The following is a 20,200-nucleotide window of genomic DNA, read 5'->3' on the forward strand; positions in this document are numbered from 1 at the left end:
CTCTCACACACACACACACGTGGTGTACATGGAGAGATTTTCAATTTTGCCAAATTTCTTTGAGGTTAAGATCACGGAATCGTTTTTGTACCAGTGACCCCCCCCCCCAGCCCCCCCCAGTCCACCCCTTGCAACCTCTTCCCCCCACCCCCCCCCCATGAGCCCTGAAGTGGGGCTGTGCATCACCCACCCACCTCTGCAGAGGTGGAGCGCTGAGTTGTATTGCGACTCTGCGTCGTGGTGTTGTTCAGCCCAGAGCAGAACTCCACCGCCAACCCCCCCCACCCCACACCTTGAAGGAATTTAGTTTTTGTAAACAATTGTTTTTGTAAACACTTTGTTGTTTTTGCACGGCGTCGTCGAGTGAGACGGGACAGAGAGCCTTGTCATAAGTTACAGCTGTGAAAATGTTCAATAAAGTTGCTTTATGTTAAATAAACTCTGGCTGTCTGCCTGATGATGATGCTAATCGAGTTGTGAATGTTGTGGGTTTACTCTCCAACACAACCGGTGTGTGCTGAACTCATAACGAATTGGCACGTTCTGTGTTCGTGACAAACCTTACTAATTGGCGGATTTGAAGACATTTATATTCATGAAATCCAACCCCAAAAACTTCTATGGCTAACATTGGTGACGAAATCCTAGACGGCGTTGTAAAGTTTCTTGTTCTACGCCGGCGCTCACTCGACGAGCTCCTTCCTGCCTCTGGTGTCCCCCGGTGCCACGGACAACACTCAAGGGTGGTGCTGCTGCAGGCGCTAGGAGATGTTCACGACCTCGCCTGGAATACAGGAAGTCGTGGGTTTGATCCCGACCCTTTACCCATGTATATTTGGAATTTTCATTTTCTCCCCGTGGTCGTGTGGCTCATTCTCCACATTTAGAATCAACATCGTGCGTTTAAGAGTATGTGGCTGCTGCTATCAATGTCCACATGACAATAAGCCACTTCGTTGAGCTATCATTCGTGATCGCCAGGTCACTTCTGAAAAAGAGCTGCATAGCTCAATGGCCCTTACCTGGTAAAATAAAAAGAGTTTAGTTTAAATACCGTAACCCCGATTTGCCGGTGTCCTCGTACCAAACCCCCTGGAGACAGAACCGGCAAACCGACGCGATTGCAAGTGGCCGCGGTTTCCCGGCAAGCGGCAGCAGCAGCCGGCACCACGGCGCTCCGTGGGCTTCATGGCGGACTGCCGATGGGTTTTAAGTACTCGAAGTGCCACTTCTGGCCGCTGCAGGCACGCAGAACGAGCTCCGCTTGGTTCTCCCGAGCCTCCAGCGCCTCCAGGCACCGGGTGCCATCCTTGGTCTTCATTTCGCCGGTCTGCGGCTGAGAGACACCGTGGCTCGGAGGTGTTCACCCACCTCGCCTGGTAGACTGTGCACAACCCTTTAAGGATCCCACATCACACACCTGGGCTCCTGTCCCTTCACTGGCTGCCTGTCTACCCATATTGATTTTGAGATTCTCTTGCTGGTATTCAAGGCCTTTAATGGACTTGCTCTCCTCCCCTACATTCATGACCTCCTTCAGTCACGAATAAAAATCCATCGAGATCATCAAGATCCTCGGATTGTGCATTGCTCACTGTCCCCACGGTCTCGAGGCTTTACACTTGGAGGGTGGTGATGGTGCCTTTGCAATTGGGACACCTAACCTGTTGAACTCTTTGCCCTTCGAGGTCAAGGGTAGCTCAACGAAGTGGCTTATCATCATCACGTGGAAATTTATAGTGCTCTAAAACGCGTGGTGATGTTGAGGGAAAAACCGGAGGACCCGGAGAAAAATCCACGCGACCATGGGGAGAGAGACACGCAAACTACAAATATACAATAGGTTGGGATCCAACCCACGACCTCCTGCATACCAGGCGAGGAAGTTCACATCTCCTAGCCACCGCAGTGCCACTCCTGAACATCCGATGAACGAACCCTGAACAACGGCGGCTGTGGAGGTTGGATGGGCAAAAGAAAACCCCTCTGCGTGCAACGGAGTCACCCTGAAACAATTCACGTCACGTCGCACCGCTACGTCGTCGTCATCAGTCCGCGACTCACCTTGAAGGTGAGGAAGCGCTCGTCGCCCGGCGGGGCCCTGCAGCTGACCAGGGCCGGGCTGCCCCCGCCCGAGGGGGTCATGCCCACGCACGTGGTCTCCTGGTCGAGCAGGTCCGCGTACAGCCCCACGACGATCTTGTCGGCCGACGTCCTCATCGCCAGCTGTGGGCAAGAACGTCAGAGACGAATGGGAGGAGGCTGATGGGGGGGGGGGGCTGATGGGGGGGGGACTAATGGGGGGGGGGACTAATGGGGGGGGGCTGATGGGGGGGGGGGTATTTTTTTTATTTAACCAGGTAAGGCCTCACCGAGCTATGTAGCTCTTTTCAGAAGCGACAAAGCCATCACAAATGAAAGCCTCAACGAAGTGGCTCATCATCATCATCGTGTGGAAATTTATAGCAGTATCCAAATCCTCTAAACGGGTGACGTTGATTCGAAATGTGGAGGGAAAAAGCCGGAGGACCTGGAGAAAAATCCATGAGACCACGGAGAGAGAGAGAGAGACACCAAACTCCAAATACACAGCAGGCATCAGGGTCGGGATCAAACCCGCGACCTCCTGTATACCAGGCGAGGGAGTTCACATCTCCTCGCCACCGTGGCGCCAATTGGATCGGACCGTGGCGGTACAGTACCTGTGGACGCTCTCCGTGGCAGTCGTACAGGAGGGGGTGCTTGTCAATTGGGTTTCCGTGATCCAAGCAGAGGTCGCTCCTGATGCTGTTCTTGAACTGAACACAACAACAACAAAACACGCAGGATAATGTCCATGCCGTGTTCCATTTCAATATCCACGCCAGGTCCTGCAGAAGCTCCCAGGCACGTGGGGGTGAAACGTCAGACATTGTCGGTCCATCGTAGGTCCGTTGTAGATCCGTCATAGGTCCATCGTAGACAGCCATAGACTCAGAGACCCACAGACTTACAAATCACTAATGCTGAACTTGCCAGATGTCTAAAGGCGAGGGCTCTCTCTCTCTCTGTTAACCATCGGTCCTGGTTCGATACAAAACTCCATCACAACAACGATGAAGCGCCGTTGTGGTGAATGTCTCCTGCGGGAACTCGATAGGCACCGTTCCTACGGGCGGCAAGGGTGCCCGCAGGCGCTGGAGCTCACCGCGCCGTACCGGATACTCACCACGCCGTACCAGATACTCACCACGCCGTACCGGATACTCACCACGCCGTACCGGATACTCACCACGCCGTACCGCATACTCACCACGCCGTACCGGATACTCACCACGCCGTACCGGATACTCACCACGCCGTACTGCACGATGTCGTGGTACCACGGCAGTGAGGGCAGCACGTTCTCCAGGTACCACGCGAAGCTTTTGCAGTTGAGCCGCTTGCGCAGAGCCACGCGCTCCGAGATGTCGCCGATGTCGATCCCGGAGCCCTGCGCAGGGGTCGTCAACGAGACGTGAGTTGCACACCCAGTGAACGGGCCAACGTTGCGCCGACGTTGGGGCAATGTTCGACCGATGTTGGAACAACGTTGCATCAATGTTGGGCCGAGGTTCCATATTCTTAGGTTTTTTTCGGTAAAGTAACTTAGGTGAAAATTTTAAATTAAAATTAATAAAAGTAAAAAAAATCACGACGTTCCACCTGAAGACGGAAGCATGTGTTGCCTCCGAAACGTCGTGATTTTTATTTTATTTTTATTTTACTTTAATTAATTTTAATTTTTCACCTACTTGACTTTACCGAAAAAACCTAAGAATCTGAATCCTTGCAGTCACGGAAGCTTCAAATCTAGAACCAAGGTTCCATGTTTACTGAGAAGTAATCGGGGTGGCGACTCGACTTTTGGGGACTGAATATGCATCAAATCAACGTGAATATGCATCACGGTAACATGAATATGCATTACGTCTACATGAATATGCATTACGTCTACATGAATATGCATTACGTCTACATGAATATACATTACGTCTACATGAATATACATTACGTCTACATGAATATGCATTACGTCTACATGAATATACATTACGTCTACATGAATATGCATTACGTCTACATGAATATGCATTACGTCCACATGAATATGCATTACGTCTACATGAATATGCATTACGTCTACATGAATATGCATTACGTCTACATGAATACGCATTACGTCTACATGAATATGCATTACGTCTACATGAATATACATTACGTCTACATGAATATGCATTACGTCTACATGAATATGCACTACGTCTACATGAATACGCACTACATCTACATGAATATGCATTACGTCCACATGAATATGCATTACGTCTACATGAATACGCACTACATCTACGTGAATATGCATTACGTCTACATGAATATGCATTACGTCTACATGAATATGCATTACGTCTACATGAATACGCACTACGTCTACATGAATACGCACTACATCTACATGAATATGCATTACGTTTACATGAATATGCATTACGTCTACATGAATATGCATTACGTTTACATGAATATGCATTACGTCTACATGAATATGCATTACGTCTACATGAATACGCACTACGTCTACATGAATACGCACTACATCTACATGAATATGCATTACGTCCACATGAATATGCATTACGTCTACATGAATACGCACTACATCTACATGAATATGCATTACGTCTACATGAATACGCACTACATCTACATGAATATGCATTACGTCTACATGAATACGCATGCATGTGCTGCACGTACGTTCATGGGCACATTCCAGGCCATGTACACGTTCCTCTTGAAGTCGTCCATCCAGATCTCGGCCACGCGCAGCGCGTTCCTGCGCATGTGGACGCTCAGGTCCGGGGCGTACGGCTTGAAGTAGCGCTCGATGTGAGCCAAGCGCGAGCAGGGCAGCACCTCCACGCGGCCCCCGCACTGCCACACCTGGACACACGGGGTGGAGGGAATGGGGGGGGGTGAGGTGGAGCTGGTCACCAATAGCAAGGCCACTCTCACTGTCCATTCTGAACAAGGCAGGCGGGGGCCGCGCAGTGAACTCAAAACACCCATGCAGGTCGATGTATATGTAATAAGAGATTCACGTGGTGATCGGCTTTGCCGGTCCCGCTTTACAGCCAATGGGGGGAGAGCCTGGGAGCATGGCCCCGGCGTGATCACGGGATGTCAGCTCGGTGATTGGTTTCGTTGGTCTTGGCCTCAGCCAATGGGAAGACAAGTCGGGGGCGTGGTCCCGGGAGTTGATGGGGGATCTGGAACATTCGGCGCAGGCTATTGAGGATTGGCTGGAGTGTACCACGTGACCCAGGCATTAAATAAGGGGAGAGAGGAGAGACACGGGGTCAGACACAAAACTAAGAGAGGGAGAGGCCACGCGCGAGTGGGGCTCCGGGTGCCACGTGGCGGTGTGTCTCTGGTGACTGTCTGCCCGCTTCCCGTTGCCTTCCAGCAGCGGGGAGTGTGTGTGAACTGCAAAGGAAGTGAAATAAAAGGACCGATTCTACAAGCCGTCTCCAGCGTGTTATTACATATATATATGGCACACGCATGAGGGGGTGGGTGGGTGGGTGCGTTCAAGGTTGCGTCTGTGCGTCCTCACCCTGAGGCCCAGCTCCACGTTCTCCCCTCCGTACACCTGCATGCCTTCATCCAGAAAGCCGATCTCCTCCAGGTAGCTCTTGCTGGCCGCCATGCAGCCCATCACGATTGCGCTCCTACCCACAAACAAACAACACACAACAAAGATCCCTCCTCCCGTATAGCCTTGAACAGACTGTTGGGCCAAATTCCGTGAGCGAGAAGCAGTCATCCAACCATGGGGGTCTGCATCATGGGACCTCCTTTGCCAGTTACAAAATACGATAATAGGTTTTCCCCTTTTTTCTGGCAACAAAACAGTTTCGTGAAGATGCTAAAACACCAAACTGAAACCTTTTACAAGGAATCATGTCTGCGTTTACCACAATGCTTGTGGTCAGAATGCAAACAAAAAACATACTCTGATAATATATGCATCGTCCTTGAAACTGATTGGTCCACACCAGAGACAGCTTTCTTTAAAGACTGATTGGTCCACACCAGAGACGGCTCAGAACGTCACAACAAACAATACTAAAGACGTGAGGTATAGGAAAGGTAAACAAATCACTTAACAAGATATGCAAATAAAAATCTACTTTTTCTATTTTACGAGGTAGAGCCCAACTGAGCCTTTAACTTATTTCTCCGGAGGGAGACGTGCCCACCACAAGCGGGAGCTCAGCAAAGCGGCTTCTTGTCATCGCGTGGAAATTCATAGCGAGCGAATAATCGAAAAACACGCTCCACTAGCACCGCGCCCCACTGCCATTGGAGATGGACCCTTCCCCACCCCTCCCCCGCAGAGGGGGGGGGGGGTGAATGGGGCATCAGCAGCGTCACCTGATGGGGGCCGTGAGGTCTCCGTCCCGGAACCACTGCCTGGGCGGGGGGTGGTAGGAGCAGACGAGCTCCCAGTTGAAGACGTGTTGGTTGAGGGGGTAGCGCTGCACCGCCAGCGTGTCGTGGTGCGTCTTGTCAAACACCGTGGACACCACGACCCGGGGCTCCTCCTGGATACGCGCCAGGAGGGGCTCAGCCCTGCGGGGTGGGAAGGCGGAGGGGGGGAGGTGGTCGGGGGGCCGGGGAAAGATTTCAAATGACGGGAGGCCCAAGTGGAAGAGCGATGAAGGGAGTCGGGTACCTTGGGGAGAAGCCACCGAGACCGGTTCAGATCATCGCCACCGATCTCGCGACCGTGAGCGGGAATCGAACTCGGGTCGCCGGGTTCGTAGCGGGCTGCTAACTGCTGCGCTACCGCTCCCGGAAGCTGCCCATGTCTGTCTGGGTGTTGAAATTCTGTCTCACCGTCGTACGTAGCCAATCGTGCCAATCGGAGGGGCGGGGGGGAAGGACAACAAACGAAACGCAAACAACAGTTCTATAGAAATTAGTTTTCAATCAATCTTTGTCTTTGCCCATACAGCAAAGACAAAGATCCCCCTGGATAGCCTCAACAGACTGTTGGGGCAAGTGCTGTTAGCGAGTAACAGCACACACACGCACGCACGCACACGCCCACACATGCGCGTCAGTCAATAAATTAAATTCCCTTTCTATATGGTGGCAGTTCCCAGTGGACCACCGGTGGCTCTCAAGGAAGAGGTCCAAGGAACTTATTTAATTGGTAAAAATCTTCCAGCTAGGACCCATGTCCCAATGAGAAATGTTCCTTTACCTGTAAGATCGGCAGTTGAGCAGCAATGTTGCAAGTGAGCCGGGCTCTGCTGATGAACCACTGGATGTCGAAAACGGTCCAAAAGTTTTGCTCAAGAGTTGGGGACTCACCAGACGGAGAGAGATTGGGACTCACCATCCGGAGAGAGTTTGGGACTCAGCAGCTAGAGAGAGTTTGGGACTCACCATCCGACGGGGAACTCCACGTGGGCGTCCATGACGGCCACCACGGGCCCTGAAGCGGCCCGGATGCCGGTGACGCGCGATGCGCTGAGGCCCCTGCGGGTCGCGTGCCGGACGAGGCGGATGGACACGTGCTCGTACTTGCGGTCGATCAGCTGGATCTGCAAAGCGAAATTCTCCTGCAGGTCCCCTGCACGGAGAGGAGGAGGTAGAGGAGGCGGAATGAGGAGGGGGAGGTTGAGGTGGTGATGGAGCAGCTTAAGGAGGTTGAGTGGCATGCGGGGCGAAACGTCGGACATCCCCTTGTTGTTGTGGGGGGGGGGGGGGTGTGTGCGACGACGCACGGTAGCCGCTGCAGTCGTCGACGAGGATGACCTCGTTGAGGAGGTGGCGCGGCGTGTTGCGCACGGCGGAGGTGATGGCGCGCAGCAGGACGGAGACGGCCTCGTTGTAGAAGATCAGCACCACGCTGAGCGCCTGCAGCTGCGACGGGTACTTTTTGGTGCTGCAGCTGGGGGGGGGGGGGGGGGGCGGGAGAGGGGAAGTATCGTCAAACGACCCCCGTGACAACGCATGACGTGGGAAGGCCCTAGTCCACCAGTGGCGAGGCACACTCGCACTCACGCTCAGCTGGCCGGCACTGCGATGGTGATGATGACGATAAATGAGTTTAACTCTCTACGAGTGAGTCGCGCACCTGGCGGGGGGGGGGGGTGGTGGCGATGATGATGATGGTGGTGATGGTGATGTTGATGACGATGATGGTGGTTGTGATGGTGGTGACGATCATGGCGATGATGACGATAGTGGTGACGATGATGACGGTGATTACGATGATGGCGGTGATGAGCGAGGGTGACTCCGAGTAGCATACTCGGGAGGGTGGTTGATGATGATGATGATAATGGTGGTGATGAATGATGATAGTGGCCGTTATGATGACGATGATTACAATAATGATGATGGTGCTGATGGTGGTGATGCCGATGGTGGCGGTGATGGTAGCGGTGAGTGTGAGTGTGACTGTGGGTGGTGTACCCGGGGCGGAGGCGGTTCATGATAATGATGGGAGTGATGATGAAGACGATGATGGTGGTGATGATGATGGTGATGACAGTGGTGATGAATGATGATGATGATGGTGATGATGAATGATGATGATGATAGTGATGATGAATGATGATGGTGGTGAATGATGGTGGTGGTGGTGGTGATGACATGGATAGTGGTGGTAATTATGGCGTGGATGGTGGTAGTGTGATGATCATGATGACGATGATGGTGGCGATGCCGAGCGAGAGTGTGACTCCGAGTGGCGTACCCGGGAGGGCGGTTGTCAGGCACGTCGCGGTCGAGGGGCAGCCGGTCGCTCAGGTAGGCGTTGTAGCCGTAGGCGAGGAAGCGCGCACACGCCTTGCGCTTCTGCCGCGCCGGAAGGTCCTTGCCCCACTCCTTGAAGAGCTGAGCAGCCGGGTCTGGCACCCACTTTGTTCCTTTGCAAACCATCCCGGTGCCGGGCACCTCTGGAGGGACACGGCGACGCATGGATACCCCCCCTTCTTCTCCAATGGCACATCTGAACCGAGCCAGCCCAGGGTCATCACGGCACGGGTGGTGGTTTTTCCCACTGGATACTTGCCGTGCCCGAGCTGTGATCCGCTGGCCTCACAAAGACGTCTGAAAGTGGCTTGGGGCCAAGCAGGTCCCGGGGACCAGGCTAACGTCATCGCTCGCGAAAACGATGAATGAAATCGGTGTCCAGTGAGTCGGAGCATTGGGGTGATGAGTGTGTGTGCGTGTAGGTCAACTCAGCCTCAATTGAGTACCTGGTGTGGTAACATCGCCACTGGGGAGACAAAGGCGGCCAGGTGTGGTGCTGGCCACCACCCCCCTCGTGTGCCACAGTGCCGGCCTGCACAGGTGCTGCTACTCGCTAACAGCACTTGCCCCAACAGCCTGTTTAGACTATATATGAGGGGGGGGGGGTCTTTGTAACGCGTGTTGACGTGCGCTGTTGCCAACCTGCGTCACTTCCGCTGGCTGGCAGCTTCACCGCTTGATTCCTCTGCACACCGACACACGAGCACGCGACGTGCGTGTGAGGAACCCACCGAGCGCGACGTGTCGCCATCGCTGCCTTCCTTTTGCCCGATTCCCCCATGCTCCCCCCAGGCAAGCACGGTCCTCCCGGGATCACTCTGTCTCATCATCGTCACCACCATGAACATCGTCGTCATCGTCGTCGTCATCATCATCACTACCATCACTGGCTGGCTTCACGCCACTGCAATAGCGGTCTCGGTGACTTGGTCTCCTCCACCCTGGTCACCACTTGTCCCACCCATCACTACCTCCTCCTCCCCTACGCTGGTCGCCACGTGTCCCACCCATCACCACCTCCTCCCTCACCCAGGTCACCACGTGTCCCACCCAACAGGACCCTGCGGGGTGGGCTGGTAGGAATAATACTAATACCGGTACAGGGATATCGACCGCACACACACGCACACGCGCACACACGCGCATAAACGTACACACGCACACACACACGCACACACACCGCACGCACACACACATACATGCACGCACGCACACGTAATGAAGTTGTGTTGCTACGCTTCCAGTTCGCCGTGAATAACGATCCGAAGCCCAATAGCGCCCATTCATCACGCCGCTCGAGTGGGCCGGACACGCACACACGCACGCACACACACGCACACGCACACACACACACACGCGCATACACACGCACACACACACACACGCACGCAAACACACACGCACACACACACACACGCGCATACACACGCACACACACGCACGCACGCAAACACACACGCACACACACACACACGCGCATACACACGCACACACACGCACGCACGCAAACACACACGCACACACACACACACGCGCATACACACGCACACACACGCACGCACGCAAACACACACGCACACACACACACACGCGCATACACACGCACACGCGCAGGGGGAGCGGGCGGCCATCTTGTCGGACGGACGGACGGACAAACGGACGCGGACGGACGGACGGATGGACAAACGGTCGGACGATATAATCTATTGGTGGTCTGGTCCACTTCGTTCCTACCAGTATAACTACCTCCTCCCCCACCCTCCTCACCACGTGTCCCACCCATCACCACCTCCTCCCCCACCCTGCACACCACGTGTCCCACCTATCACTACCTCCTCCCCCACCCTGCACACCACGTGTCCCACCCATCACCACCTCCTCCGCCACCCTCCCCACCACGTGTCCCACCCATCACCACCTCCTCCCCCACCCTGCACACCACGTGTCCCACCCATCACCACCTCCTCCCCCACCCTCCTCACCACGTGTCCCACCCATCACCACCTCCTCCCCACCCTGGTCACCACGTGTCCCACCCATCACTACCTCCTCCCCCACCCTCCTCACCACGTGTCCCACCCATCACTACCTCCTCCCTCACCCTGCTCACCACGTGTCCAACCCATCACTACCTCCTCCCCCACCCTGGTCACCACGTGTCCCACCCATCACTACCTCCTCCCTCACCCTCCTCACCACGTGTCCCACCCATCACTACCTCCTCCCCCACCCTGCTCACCACTTGTCCCACCCATCACCACCTCCTCCTCCCTCACCCTCCTCACCACGTGTCCCACCCATCACTACCTCCTCCGCCTCCTGATCCCAACCTCTAAGTTGCTTACCCCCATTCCAGTCTTTAACATGTACGTGCACATGCACTCAATGGGTCAGAATGTTATTTGTAATCTCCAACCCACTGACCCCCAGGTATTAATCTCTACGTATTTTAACATTACACTATTTACTCAAAGTATGACACGAGACAAATGCCTCGGTTCAAATCAACGACATCCATTTCGCCTGGATGGCAAGCCACAGCGGTGTGATTGTGGCTACGCAACGCACGCGATGGACCATATAGTTTAACCCACTGAGACTCGAAAGATGCATGGAGACACCAATAGACACATACAAAGAAACCTATAAAGACACAGAGACACATAGAGATACACAGACTCATAGACCCATAACGGAGATATAGAGACCTATAAAGACAGAGCTACATCGAGATACAGAGACTCACAGAGACCCATAATGACACAGAGATACATCAAGACCGATAAAGACACAGAGACACAAAGAGGCTCATAGAGATGCAGAGTGATACAAGCGGTAGAGACACATAGAGACCTCGACATTGGAACCACATCGCTGCTGCTGCTGCTATCACGCGTGCCAGGATACAACAGTCCTCTGTGAGGCAAACACGCCACTAGGCAGGGGCCACGTGGCGCTCATCGTCCAGTCGACAGCCCCTTGTTGTTGGCGATGGAAATTCCACGTTCCTATGGCAGAGCTCGGAAGCTCTTTGTACCTCTGGTGGGTCTCTGTGGTCGCCGCGAGGCTCCGGTGGAGCGTCTTCCCCCGCTCTGCCGGCAGCCTCTGCACGACAGGAGAAGGAGGGGAGCGTGCCGTCTGTTTGGTGTTTGTTGCTGTCACGTCCTGACCCCATGCCGCTACTGGAAAGTCGGTGATAAAAAGCATCACAGCTCATCGGATTTCTCCTCCAGTAATAAATTGTGACTCTCGCTAGCGATGTTGGCCGTGCGCCGGGGATCACACGCGTCGGATCTCCAGGCTCGTACGGAACGCGTCGCGCTAACCATAGCGCCACCACTCCGCATCCCCCCCCCACATGACATGATACTGTCATGAGTGAAGTACACTAAACTAAACACCAGGTAAGGCCCACTTAGCTATGCAGTTCTTTTCAGTAGCGACCTGGCTATCACAAATGATTGCTCAACCAAGTGGCTTACTGTGTGAAAGTTTGTAGCAGCCAAATATTCAAAACGCGTGATGTTGATTCTAAATGTGGAGGGAAAAACCGGAGGACCCGGAGATAAATCCACGGGACCACGGGGAGAGAGAGAGACACGCAAACTCCAAATGTGCAGCAGGCGTCAGGGTTGGCTCTAACCCATGACCTCATGCATACCAAACTATGAGAACGATGAACTTATTGTTTACTTTACCAGGTAAGGCCGACTGAGCGATATCGCTCTTTCTCAGAAGCGACCTGGCCACAAATTATAGCATCATGCAGGTACCCCCTCCTCAACTTCACCATCATCACCACCATCTCTCTCTCTTGTTCGTCCATCATAGTTGATGATGACCATGGCACGTTTGTCATTTTGTTGGGTTTTGATGAGTGCGCAGATGGCTGAGCAGGCCAATCCGAGCCCGGCATTCTCTGTGGCACACTGGACAGGTCAGGGAGGATGTAGAGCTCTGAGGTGCAGCCACACGTCCCTCCTTGGTAGATGTGCGCTGCTGCTTCTTCAAGATAGCACGGGAGCTTCTCCTACTCTCAGAGGACTGCACCGTCCTGTACTTTTCTTCTCCAGGCAGGTCGGTCCTGTGCTAAGGGTTCTCAGCTTTTCAGGTCAAATCCAAAGCTCTTCAAGGAAGCTTTAAGGGTGTCCTTGTAGCGCTTTTTGGGGCCAGCTCGCGCTCGCTTGCCATTCTTCAGCTCGCCAAAGAAGACTTGTTTTGGAAGTCTCGCGCAGGGCATTCTGGTCACGTGGCCAGTCCATCTAAGCTGTTCCTTCGCAAGCGAGGTGTGGATGCTGGGGATATTGGCCTTGCTGAGGACTTCCGTGTCAGGGATTCTGTCTTGCCACTTGATCCTCAGCAGTTTCCTCAGACAGCTCAAGTGGAGATGATTCAATTTCTTGGCATGGCGCTGGTAAACTGTCCAGGCTTCGCACCCATACGGAAGAGTTGGTAAAACAACAGCCGGGTAGACCTTCGGTTTAGTCTCCTGCTTGATGCCAGTCCTTTCCCATACCGAGTCACGTAGACGTCCAAAGGCTGCACTGGCCTTGACAATCCTGATTTTAACTTCATCATCTATGTGCACAGTGCGAGACAGAGTACTACCAAGGTAAGTAAACTTGTCAACGGCTGAAAGCTTGTGCCCATTCACAAAGATGGTGGGCTCAGTGTAGGGTTTCCCAGGAGCAGGTTGGTATAGGACTTCAGTCTTCTTTGTGCTGATTGTTAGGCTAAAGTTGTTACAAGCTGAGGAAAAGTGGTCCATACTGTCCTGTAGATCTTTACTTGAGCCAGCAGCCAGAGCACAGTCATCAGCAAACAAAAGTTCTCGAACAGTGACTTCCTCCACTCTAGTTTTGGCTTGCATCCTCCGCAGATTGAATAGCCCACCGTCAAAATGGTAGATGAAGCTAATCCCAGTGTTGTGGTTCTGGAATGAGTCTTGCAGAATGTCAGAAAACACCATGCTGAAGAGTTTTGGTGCTAAAACGCAGCCTTGCTTCGCCCTGTTTGTGATTGGGAACGGATCAGAGAGTTCTTGCTGGTCTCTGACGCTGGCCATCATACCATCATGGAGATTGCGCACGATGCCAATGAACTTGTCTAGACACTCATACTTGGTCATGATCTTCCATAGGCCCTCCCGGCTGACTGTGTCGAATGCTTTTGTTAGATTAACGAAAGCCATATCTAGATCAGCATTTTGTTCTTGGGATTTCTTCTGTAACTGCCGGGCAGTACATACCATGTCAGTGGTTCCGTGGTCTTTTCTGAAACCACACCGACTCTCAGGTAGCAGACCCTGGTTTAGGGGGACAATTATGCGGTTCAGAAGGATTCTTCCCAAGATTTTGCCAGCGATTGATAGTATGGAGATGCCTCTATGGTTGTCGCAGGCCTGCCGATTGTCTTTCCTCTTATAGAGATGGATTATAGAGGCATCCTTGAACTCCTGGGGAATGGCTTCTAATTTCCACAGAGACTGGAAGAGGTCGGTCAGTTTCTCGACTAAGCGAGGCCCTCCAGCCTTATAGATTTCTGCTGGAATGGCATCGGACTCTGGAGCTTTGCCTGATGAGAGGAGGCTTATGGCTTTGCTGGTTTCCTCAATGGATGGTAGAACAGCAAGGGACTGGTTTATTTCAACTTGAGGCAGTCTCGCAATTGCCTCCTCACCATCACCACCATCACCACCATCATCATGTACATGTATGTAAATTGAACTTCTTTAGCGCCGTACATAGCCAACTGCGCTAATCGGAGGTGCGGGGGAATGGCAACAAACTAAACACAAAAATCTGTTCTAAATAAATTACTTTCCTGGATGAACGAGTTGTAACCAATCAACAAGAGTTCTTAGATGTTAATTTCCTCAAGTAAAAAAAAGTTACAATACCATGATGATGACGACAACGACGGCGATTATTGTTTGCGGAAAAATGTTTCCGCCCGTGGCAAGGTTGTAAGCGTCGGTGGAAACGGCAGCGATGGGCACCGATGCCTGTCATGCGTTGAGCAAACAGCCGGGCAAAAGCAGCCGTGACACTTACATCCGTGTGGCATTGTTTGAGCAATTGATTACCCATCTTGAGTTTAACGCGTAGTCGTAGTAGTAGGGCTTTCGCTACCAATATTATCCACAACAGGTTATTTTGTTGGGTTAGATCGCGTAAATATAAATGCGTCGTTAAACCTGCCACCACCTAACACAGCCATTTGGTAAGGTTCGTCACGTAAACAGAACGTGCCAATTACTGACTAGAATAGATATGAATTGTAATTGATATGAATACCTTAACTTCCCCCCCCCTGATTGGCTCACAAGTGATGGCATCAGTCATCCCTCGATTCAAGACCGAAACAGGAGGTGGATTTCTCCACAATTGTGGCTGTCACCTGATGATGCTGGATGCTGTAATTACCGGCAAGACATCACGGCACTCGAATTGTCAATGTTGTCGAGGCCTTACTCTCCCAACACACAACCGGTGTGCTGGACTAGTAACTAACTGGCATGTTTTGTTTATGTGACAAACCTTACTAATTGGCTGTGTTGGGTGGTCGTGGCGGGTTTAACGACACATTCATTGTTTTTTCTGCAATATTTTGCTGTCTTTTCTTGGATTTTCTGTTTGCACTCAGTCACATATTCACTTTAAGATGTTTTTTGTTCATGTTTTTGTTTTTTGTTTGTTGCGGTTGCACCCGATTCAAGAGCCGAATGGCTCACAGGGCTATACCTAATAAATGAACTTGAACTTGATATTTATGCAATCCGACGCAAAAAAGCTATTTTGTGTACACATCCTAAGTTTTTTTTTATCGAATGAAGAATTAATCATCATCAGAATATTTATCTACAGTCGAGGAATCCGATGAGCTATACAGCTCTTTTTCACAGGTGTCCAGTTAGGGGCACGGGGTCAGAACGTTACAAAAACATTGTATATCACCAAAAGAAAATACAAATCAAACCTATTTAATTGTACCAGGCAAAGCCCACTGAGCTATGAAGTTATTTTCCAGAAGCGACCTCGCCACAAATGATAGCGCAGCAAAGTGGTTCATCATCATCGTGTGTAAATGTATCGCAGCGACATAATCTCAACAATCTAAATGCACGCTTCTAATGTGGAGGGGAAAACCGGAGGACTCGGAGAAAATACAAATCTGCTCATGTCAGGACGCAATATCCCTCCACCGTGGGCGCTTGCAGTCCCCTATATGGCTCGCCATGATGGATAGAAGATGTTAACTCCCTCGCCTGGTCTACAGGAGGTCGTGGGTTGGATCCCGACCCTGACGATGCCTGCTGCTGCTGTGTATTTGAAGTTTGCGTCTTTCTCTCTCTCTCCTCGGGGTCGTGTGGACTTTTCTCCGGGTCCTACAGTTGTTTCTCTGCACATTTGGAATTAAACTCCACAGTGAATCTGCAGTATGAAGGGGGAAAGACAAAGATCCCCCATATAGCCTTAATAGACTGTTGGGGCAAGTGCTGTTAGCGAACACCTATGAAGGCCGGAATGGTACACGAGGGGGTGGGTGGCCAGCACCACACCCGACCGCCTTTGTCTCCCTAGTGGCGATGTTTACTACACACCATACCAGGTACTCACTTGAGGCCGAGTTGGCCTAGGGGAGTCCCAGGACCGGTTCAGATAATCGTCACTGGTGTTGGCCGTGAGCGGGAATTGAACTGGGGTCGCTGCAGGGTAACTGCTAGAACTACCGCTGCTCATCAGAGAGATACAGATAAAGATCCCCCATATAGCCTTAACAGACTGCAGGAGCAAGTGCTGTTAGCGAGCACCTATGAAGGCCAGAACGGTACACGAGGGGGTGGGTGGCCAGCACCACGCCCGACCGCCTTTGTCTCCCTAGTGGCGATGTTTCCACACCGCACCAGGTACTCATTTGAGGCTGAGTCGACCTGAGAGAACACACACACACACGCACTGACACACACACTAATACACACCTACACTGACACACGCACACACACACACTAACACACACCTACACTGACACACGCACACACACACTAACACACACCCACACTGACACATGCGCACACACACACTAACACACACCTACACTGGCACACGTACACACACACTAACACACACCCACACTAACACACACACACACACTGACACACACACACTAACACACACACACTAACACACCCCCACGTGCTCCAGAGCAAGGTGCCCGAGTTCAGAATGAATCGAACACCCCCAGCCACCGATGCCCTTGGTCTGGGTGACCCTTCACAGCGGCGCAGTTACCCCGGACGTTGTTGTCTTTGATGTTGTTGTCAATGTTGTTGTCGATGTTGTTGACGTTGTTGTTGTCGATGTCGATGTTGTTGACGTTGGCCTGCACGGCCACGTGTCGGGCCTCCTCCCTCTCCAGCAGCAGCGGGAGTCCCTGGGCCCCGATGGCCTCGGAGTGACTCCTGCTCCTGGGATCGTGCACGAGGAGGATGACGATGGTGGCGATGTTGATGACGATGCAGCAGCAGAGGAGCAGCGTGCCGCACGGGAGGCAGTACCTGCTGCTCACCGCCATTCCTCTTCCTCCTCCTCTTCCTAGAGAGCACGCGGAAGACACCGCGGGTGCGTCTCGAGGGCATTCGGCGACAATTCGTTCGCTCAGCGAAGTGTGCGTCAACTGAGCGTCGTCGTCGTCGTTTTCCCAATCGACTCCCTCCAATGTTGGAAAACTGAGTTACGTTTTCGGCCCCAACGGTTTCCGCTCTTGAAACAACCGTTTTGAACGTGATGAATGCGACTTATGCATGTATTTTAAAATAAAGTAATACAACATCTAATGTAACACTTACTACACGTGAAGAACCATACAGAGCTTTTTGCAAGGTGTCCGTCCTCAACGTCTGCAATTAATTAGCGCAGCCATCCCCACCCACGGCTCCCCCTCCCACCACTCCACCACCCACCAAACCCACCCACCACTCTCCCCTCCCCCACCAAACCCACCCACCACTCCCCACCACACAACCCTCCTCCACCAACCCTCCTCCACCAACCCCCCCATCGCCCCCCACATCGGATAATGTTTTCTCAAGAGTTTTAACGCCGAATGAAGACTAATCATAGTGAATGATCGACGAGAGGTAGAAGTGTGTTCATACTTCGATAATATCTCATCAATACCATCACAAATTACGTGTACTCATACTACATTTATGTTAGTATCTCAAATAACAATACAACTCTTGAGTTTAACACGAACGCTTTCGCAACCAATATTATCCATAAGAGGTTTTTTGGGTTAGATCACGTTCTGTTTACGTGACAAACCTTAATAATTCACTGTGTCTGGTGGTGGCGGGTTTAACGACACATTTATATTTATCCGATCGAACACTTTTCGTCGTTTTTTTGGGGTATGTTCACATCGTACACCCCGTATCTTATTTGCGGCGCAGTATTTTTGGTGAATCGGAAAAATCGCTGCGACTGACGTCGTTTCGATATTTGTCGTCGCATTCCCCCTGACCAAATACTTCGCGATCAATATCATCCACAATAAGAGTTTGTCTTTGGTTAGATCCCGTGATTAATACATTAAACAGGAAGACTTCTTCACAATTGTGGCCAATCGCGTGTGATTGAGCTGCTGGCTGTAATCGTCACGCTACTCGAATTGTAGATCTTGTCGTGGGTTTACTGCTATCCTAACATACAACTGGTGGCTAGTGCTGAACTAGAACTAAATTACATTTCGATTTAAAGCTTTCGTGACTGCAGGGATTCATCTTCTTGGTTCTTTCGGTAAAGTCACGTAGAATGGAAATAAAAAAACATCATAAATTTATTCTCACGACGTTTCGGCCACAACGCAAGCAGCCGTCCTCAGGTGAAGAACAGGTCTGTCGAGAAGACAGACCTGTTCTTCACCCGAGGACAGAGAAGACAGACGCTGTCTTCTCGACAGACCTGTTCTTCACCTGAGGACAGAGTCTGTCTTCTCGACAGACCTGTTCTTCACCTGAGGACGGCTGCTTGAGTTGTGGCCGAAACGTCGTGAAAATTATTTTATTATGTTTTATTTTTAATTATTTTATTATTTCCATTCTACGTGACTTTACCGAAAGAACCAAGAATATATAACTAAATTGGCACGATTCTGTTTACGTGACCTTTACCAATTGGCTGTGTCGGGTGGTGGTGGTGGCGGGTTTAACGACACATTTTATATTTACGCGATCTAACCCAACAGCAAATCCCTTTGGTCATGGACAAACATCAACCACATACCTGATGGGTCACGCAGGGCACGATGGCGGTACACAATCGTAACAATGAACCGTCCACGGAGTAATTCCCTTCGCCACAACTTGGAATCCCGACTTGGTGCGTGTTTGTCCGCAACTTGCAAGAACGGACAGGTGGACACAGCCCGCACGGAGGTCGCACACAGACGGAATGTGAATGCCTAAGAAGTTGCCAGTCTCGTCTGCAAATCTCTTCCCTTTGCTCGCTGCCGGAGGAGAGAAAGAAACTAAAAGCCACAACGGCCCGGTCGCAGCGGCCTCTCTAAAAGAGGCACCCCACATGGTGAACTCTTTAAATCCACTGTCGTAGTTAAACAAATAATATTCAACTGCGCTGTGTTTAAACAGAGGATTGGGTGCTGCTCTAATTCAGGCGGGGGCGGTTTGGCAGAAACAAGTTTCCAATGCACACACTTTGATTCGCACCCTAAAGTACAACATGCATGATTATTTTGACCCCAGAATGAATCGCAACCCACTTTTGTATGAAAAATAAGAATAGGTGTTAACGCTTTCTGGCAATCAAACGGGAGGTGTTAAGGGGCCGTCCATAAATGACGTCACCCACCTAGGAGGGGGGGTCAGACATTTGTGACGATGTGTGACGAGGGGGGGGGTGAGAAATGTGACGTCACATCAAAATGTGCAACTTTAAATAAATATAGACGCAACACGTTCTATTTAATTAAATAGACTTTTAATAAATGTTTTCTCAGAGTGCAGCGCCACATTAAATACGCACTACAATGACAATAGTTTAAAGCGATTTGAAGCATGTTTTATATATTTTTTTTGCAGTCACGAAAGCTTTAAATCGAAATTTAGTTATATATGATCAAGTATTAAATGCGAATTAGCAATACGCAGCTCTGCTCCTGTACCTTTTATATAGCTGCCACTGCTATTGAGCTGCCACAGCTATTCAGTGGCCTCAAATAAAAGGTTTCGCTCCGGATGACCGCTGAACAGTATGACCTGTGTTTTGATTTAGTGCGCTGATCTTAAAGGTGCATTGAACATTTTTTACACTCCGACTGA

The 20,200-nt window shown here is 51.4% G+C and overlaps 1 protein-coding gene across 1 annotated transcript; it reads right to left on the reverse strand.

Moving 5' to 3' along the window:
• Positions 1–161: 161 nt before the first annotated feature.
• On the reverse strand, positions 162–19,424 carry LOC144737095 (polypeptide N-acetylgalactosaminyltransferase 18-like). Its single transcript, XM_078619768.1, has 14 exons — positions 19,146–19,424; positions 17,151–17,453; positions 11,897–11,964; positions 9,502–9,544; positions 8,801–9,002; positions 7,824–7,990; positions 7,483–7,669; positions 6,463–6,660; positions 5,642–5,756; positions 4,783–4,968; positions 3,335–3,472; positions 2,703–2,798; positions 2,065–2,226; positions 162–1,336 (listed from the first exon to the last, which is right to left on the reverse strand). The coding sequence occupies exons 2-14, from the start codon at positions 17,431–17,433 to the stop codon at positions 1,187–1,189; spliced, it is 1,995 nt and encodes a 664-aa protein (XP_078475894.1). The 5' UTR covers positions 17,434–17,453; positions 19,146–19,424; the 3' UTR covers positions 162–1,186.
• Between the last annotated feature and the right edge of the window lie 776 nt (positions 19,425–20,200).

This window comes from Lampetra planeri, chromosome 64 (genome assembly GCF_965212315.1).
Source record: "Lampetra planeri chromosome 64, kcLamPlan1.2.h2, whole genome shotgun sequence".
Classification (NCBI taxonomy): domain Eukaryota; kingdom Metazoa; phylum Chordata; class Hyperoartia; order Petromyzontiformes; family Petromyzontidae; genus Lampetra; species Lampetra planeri.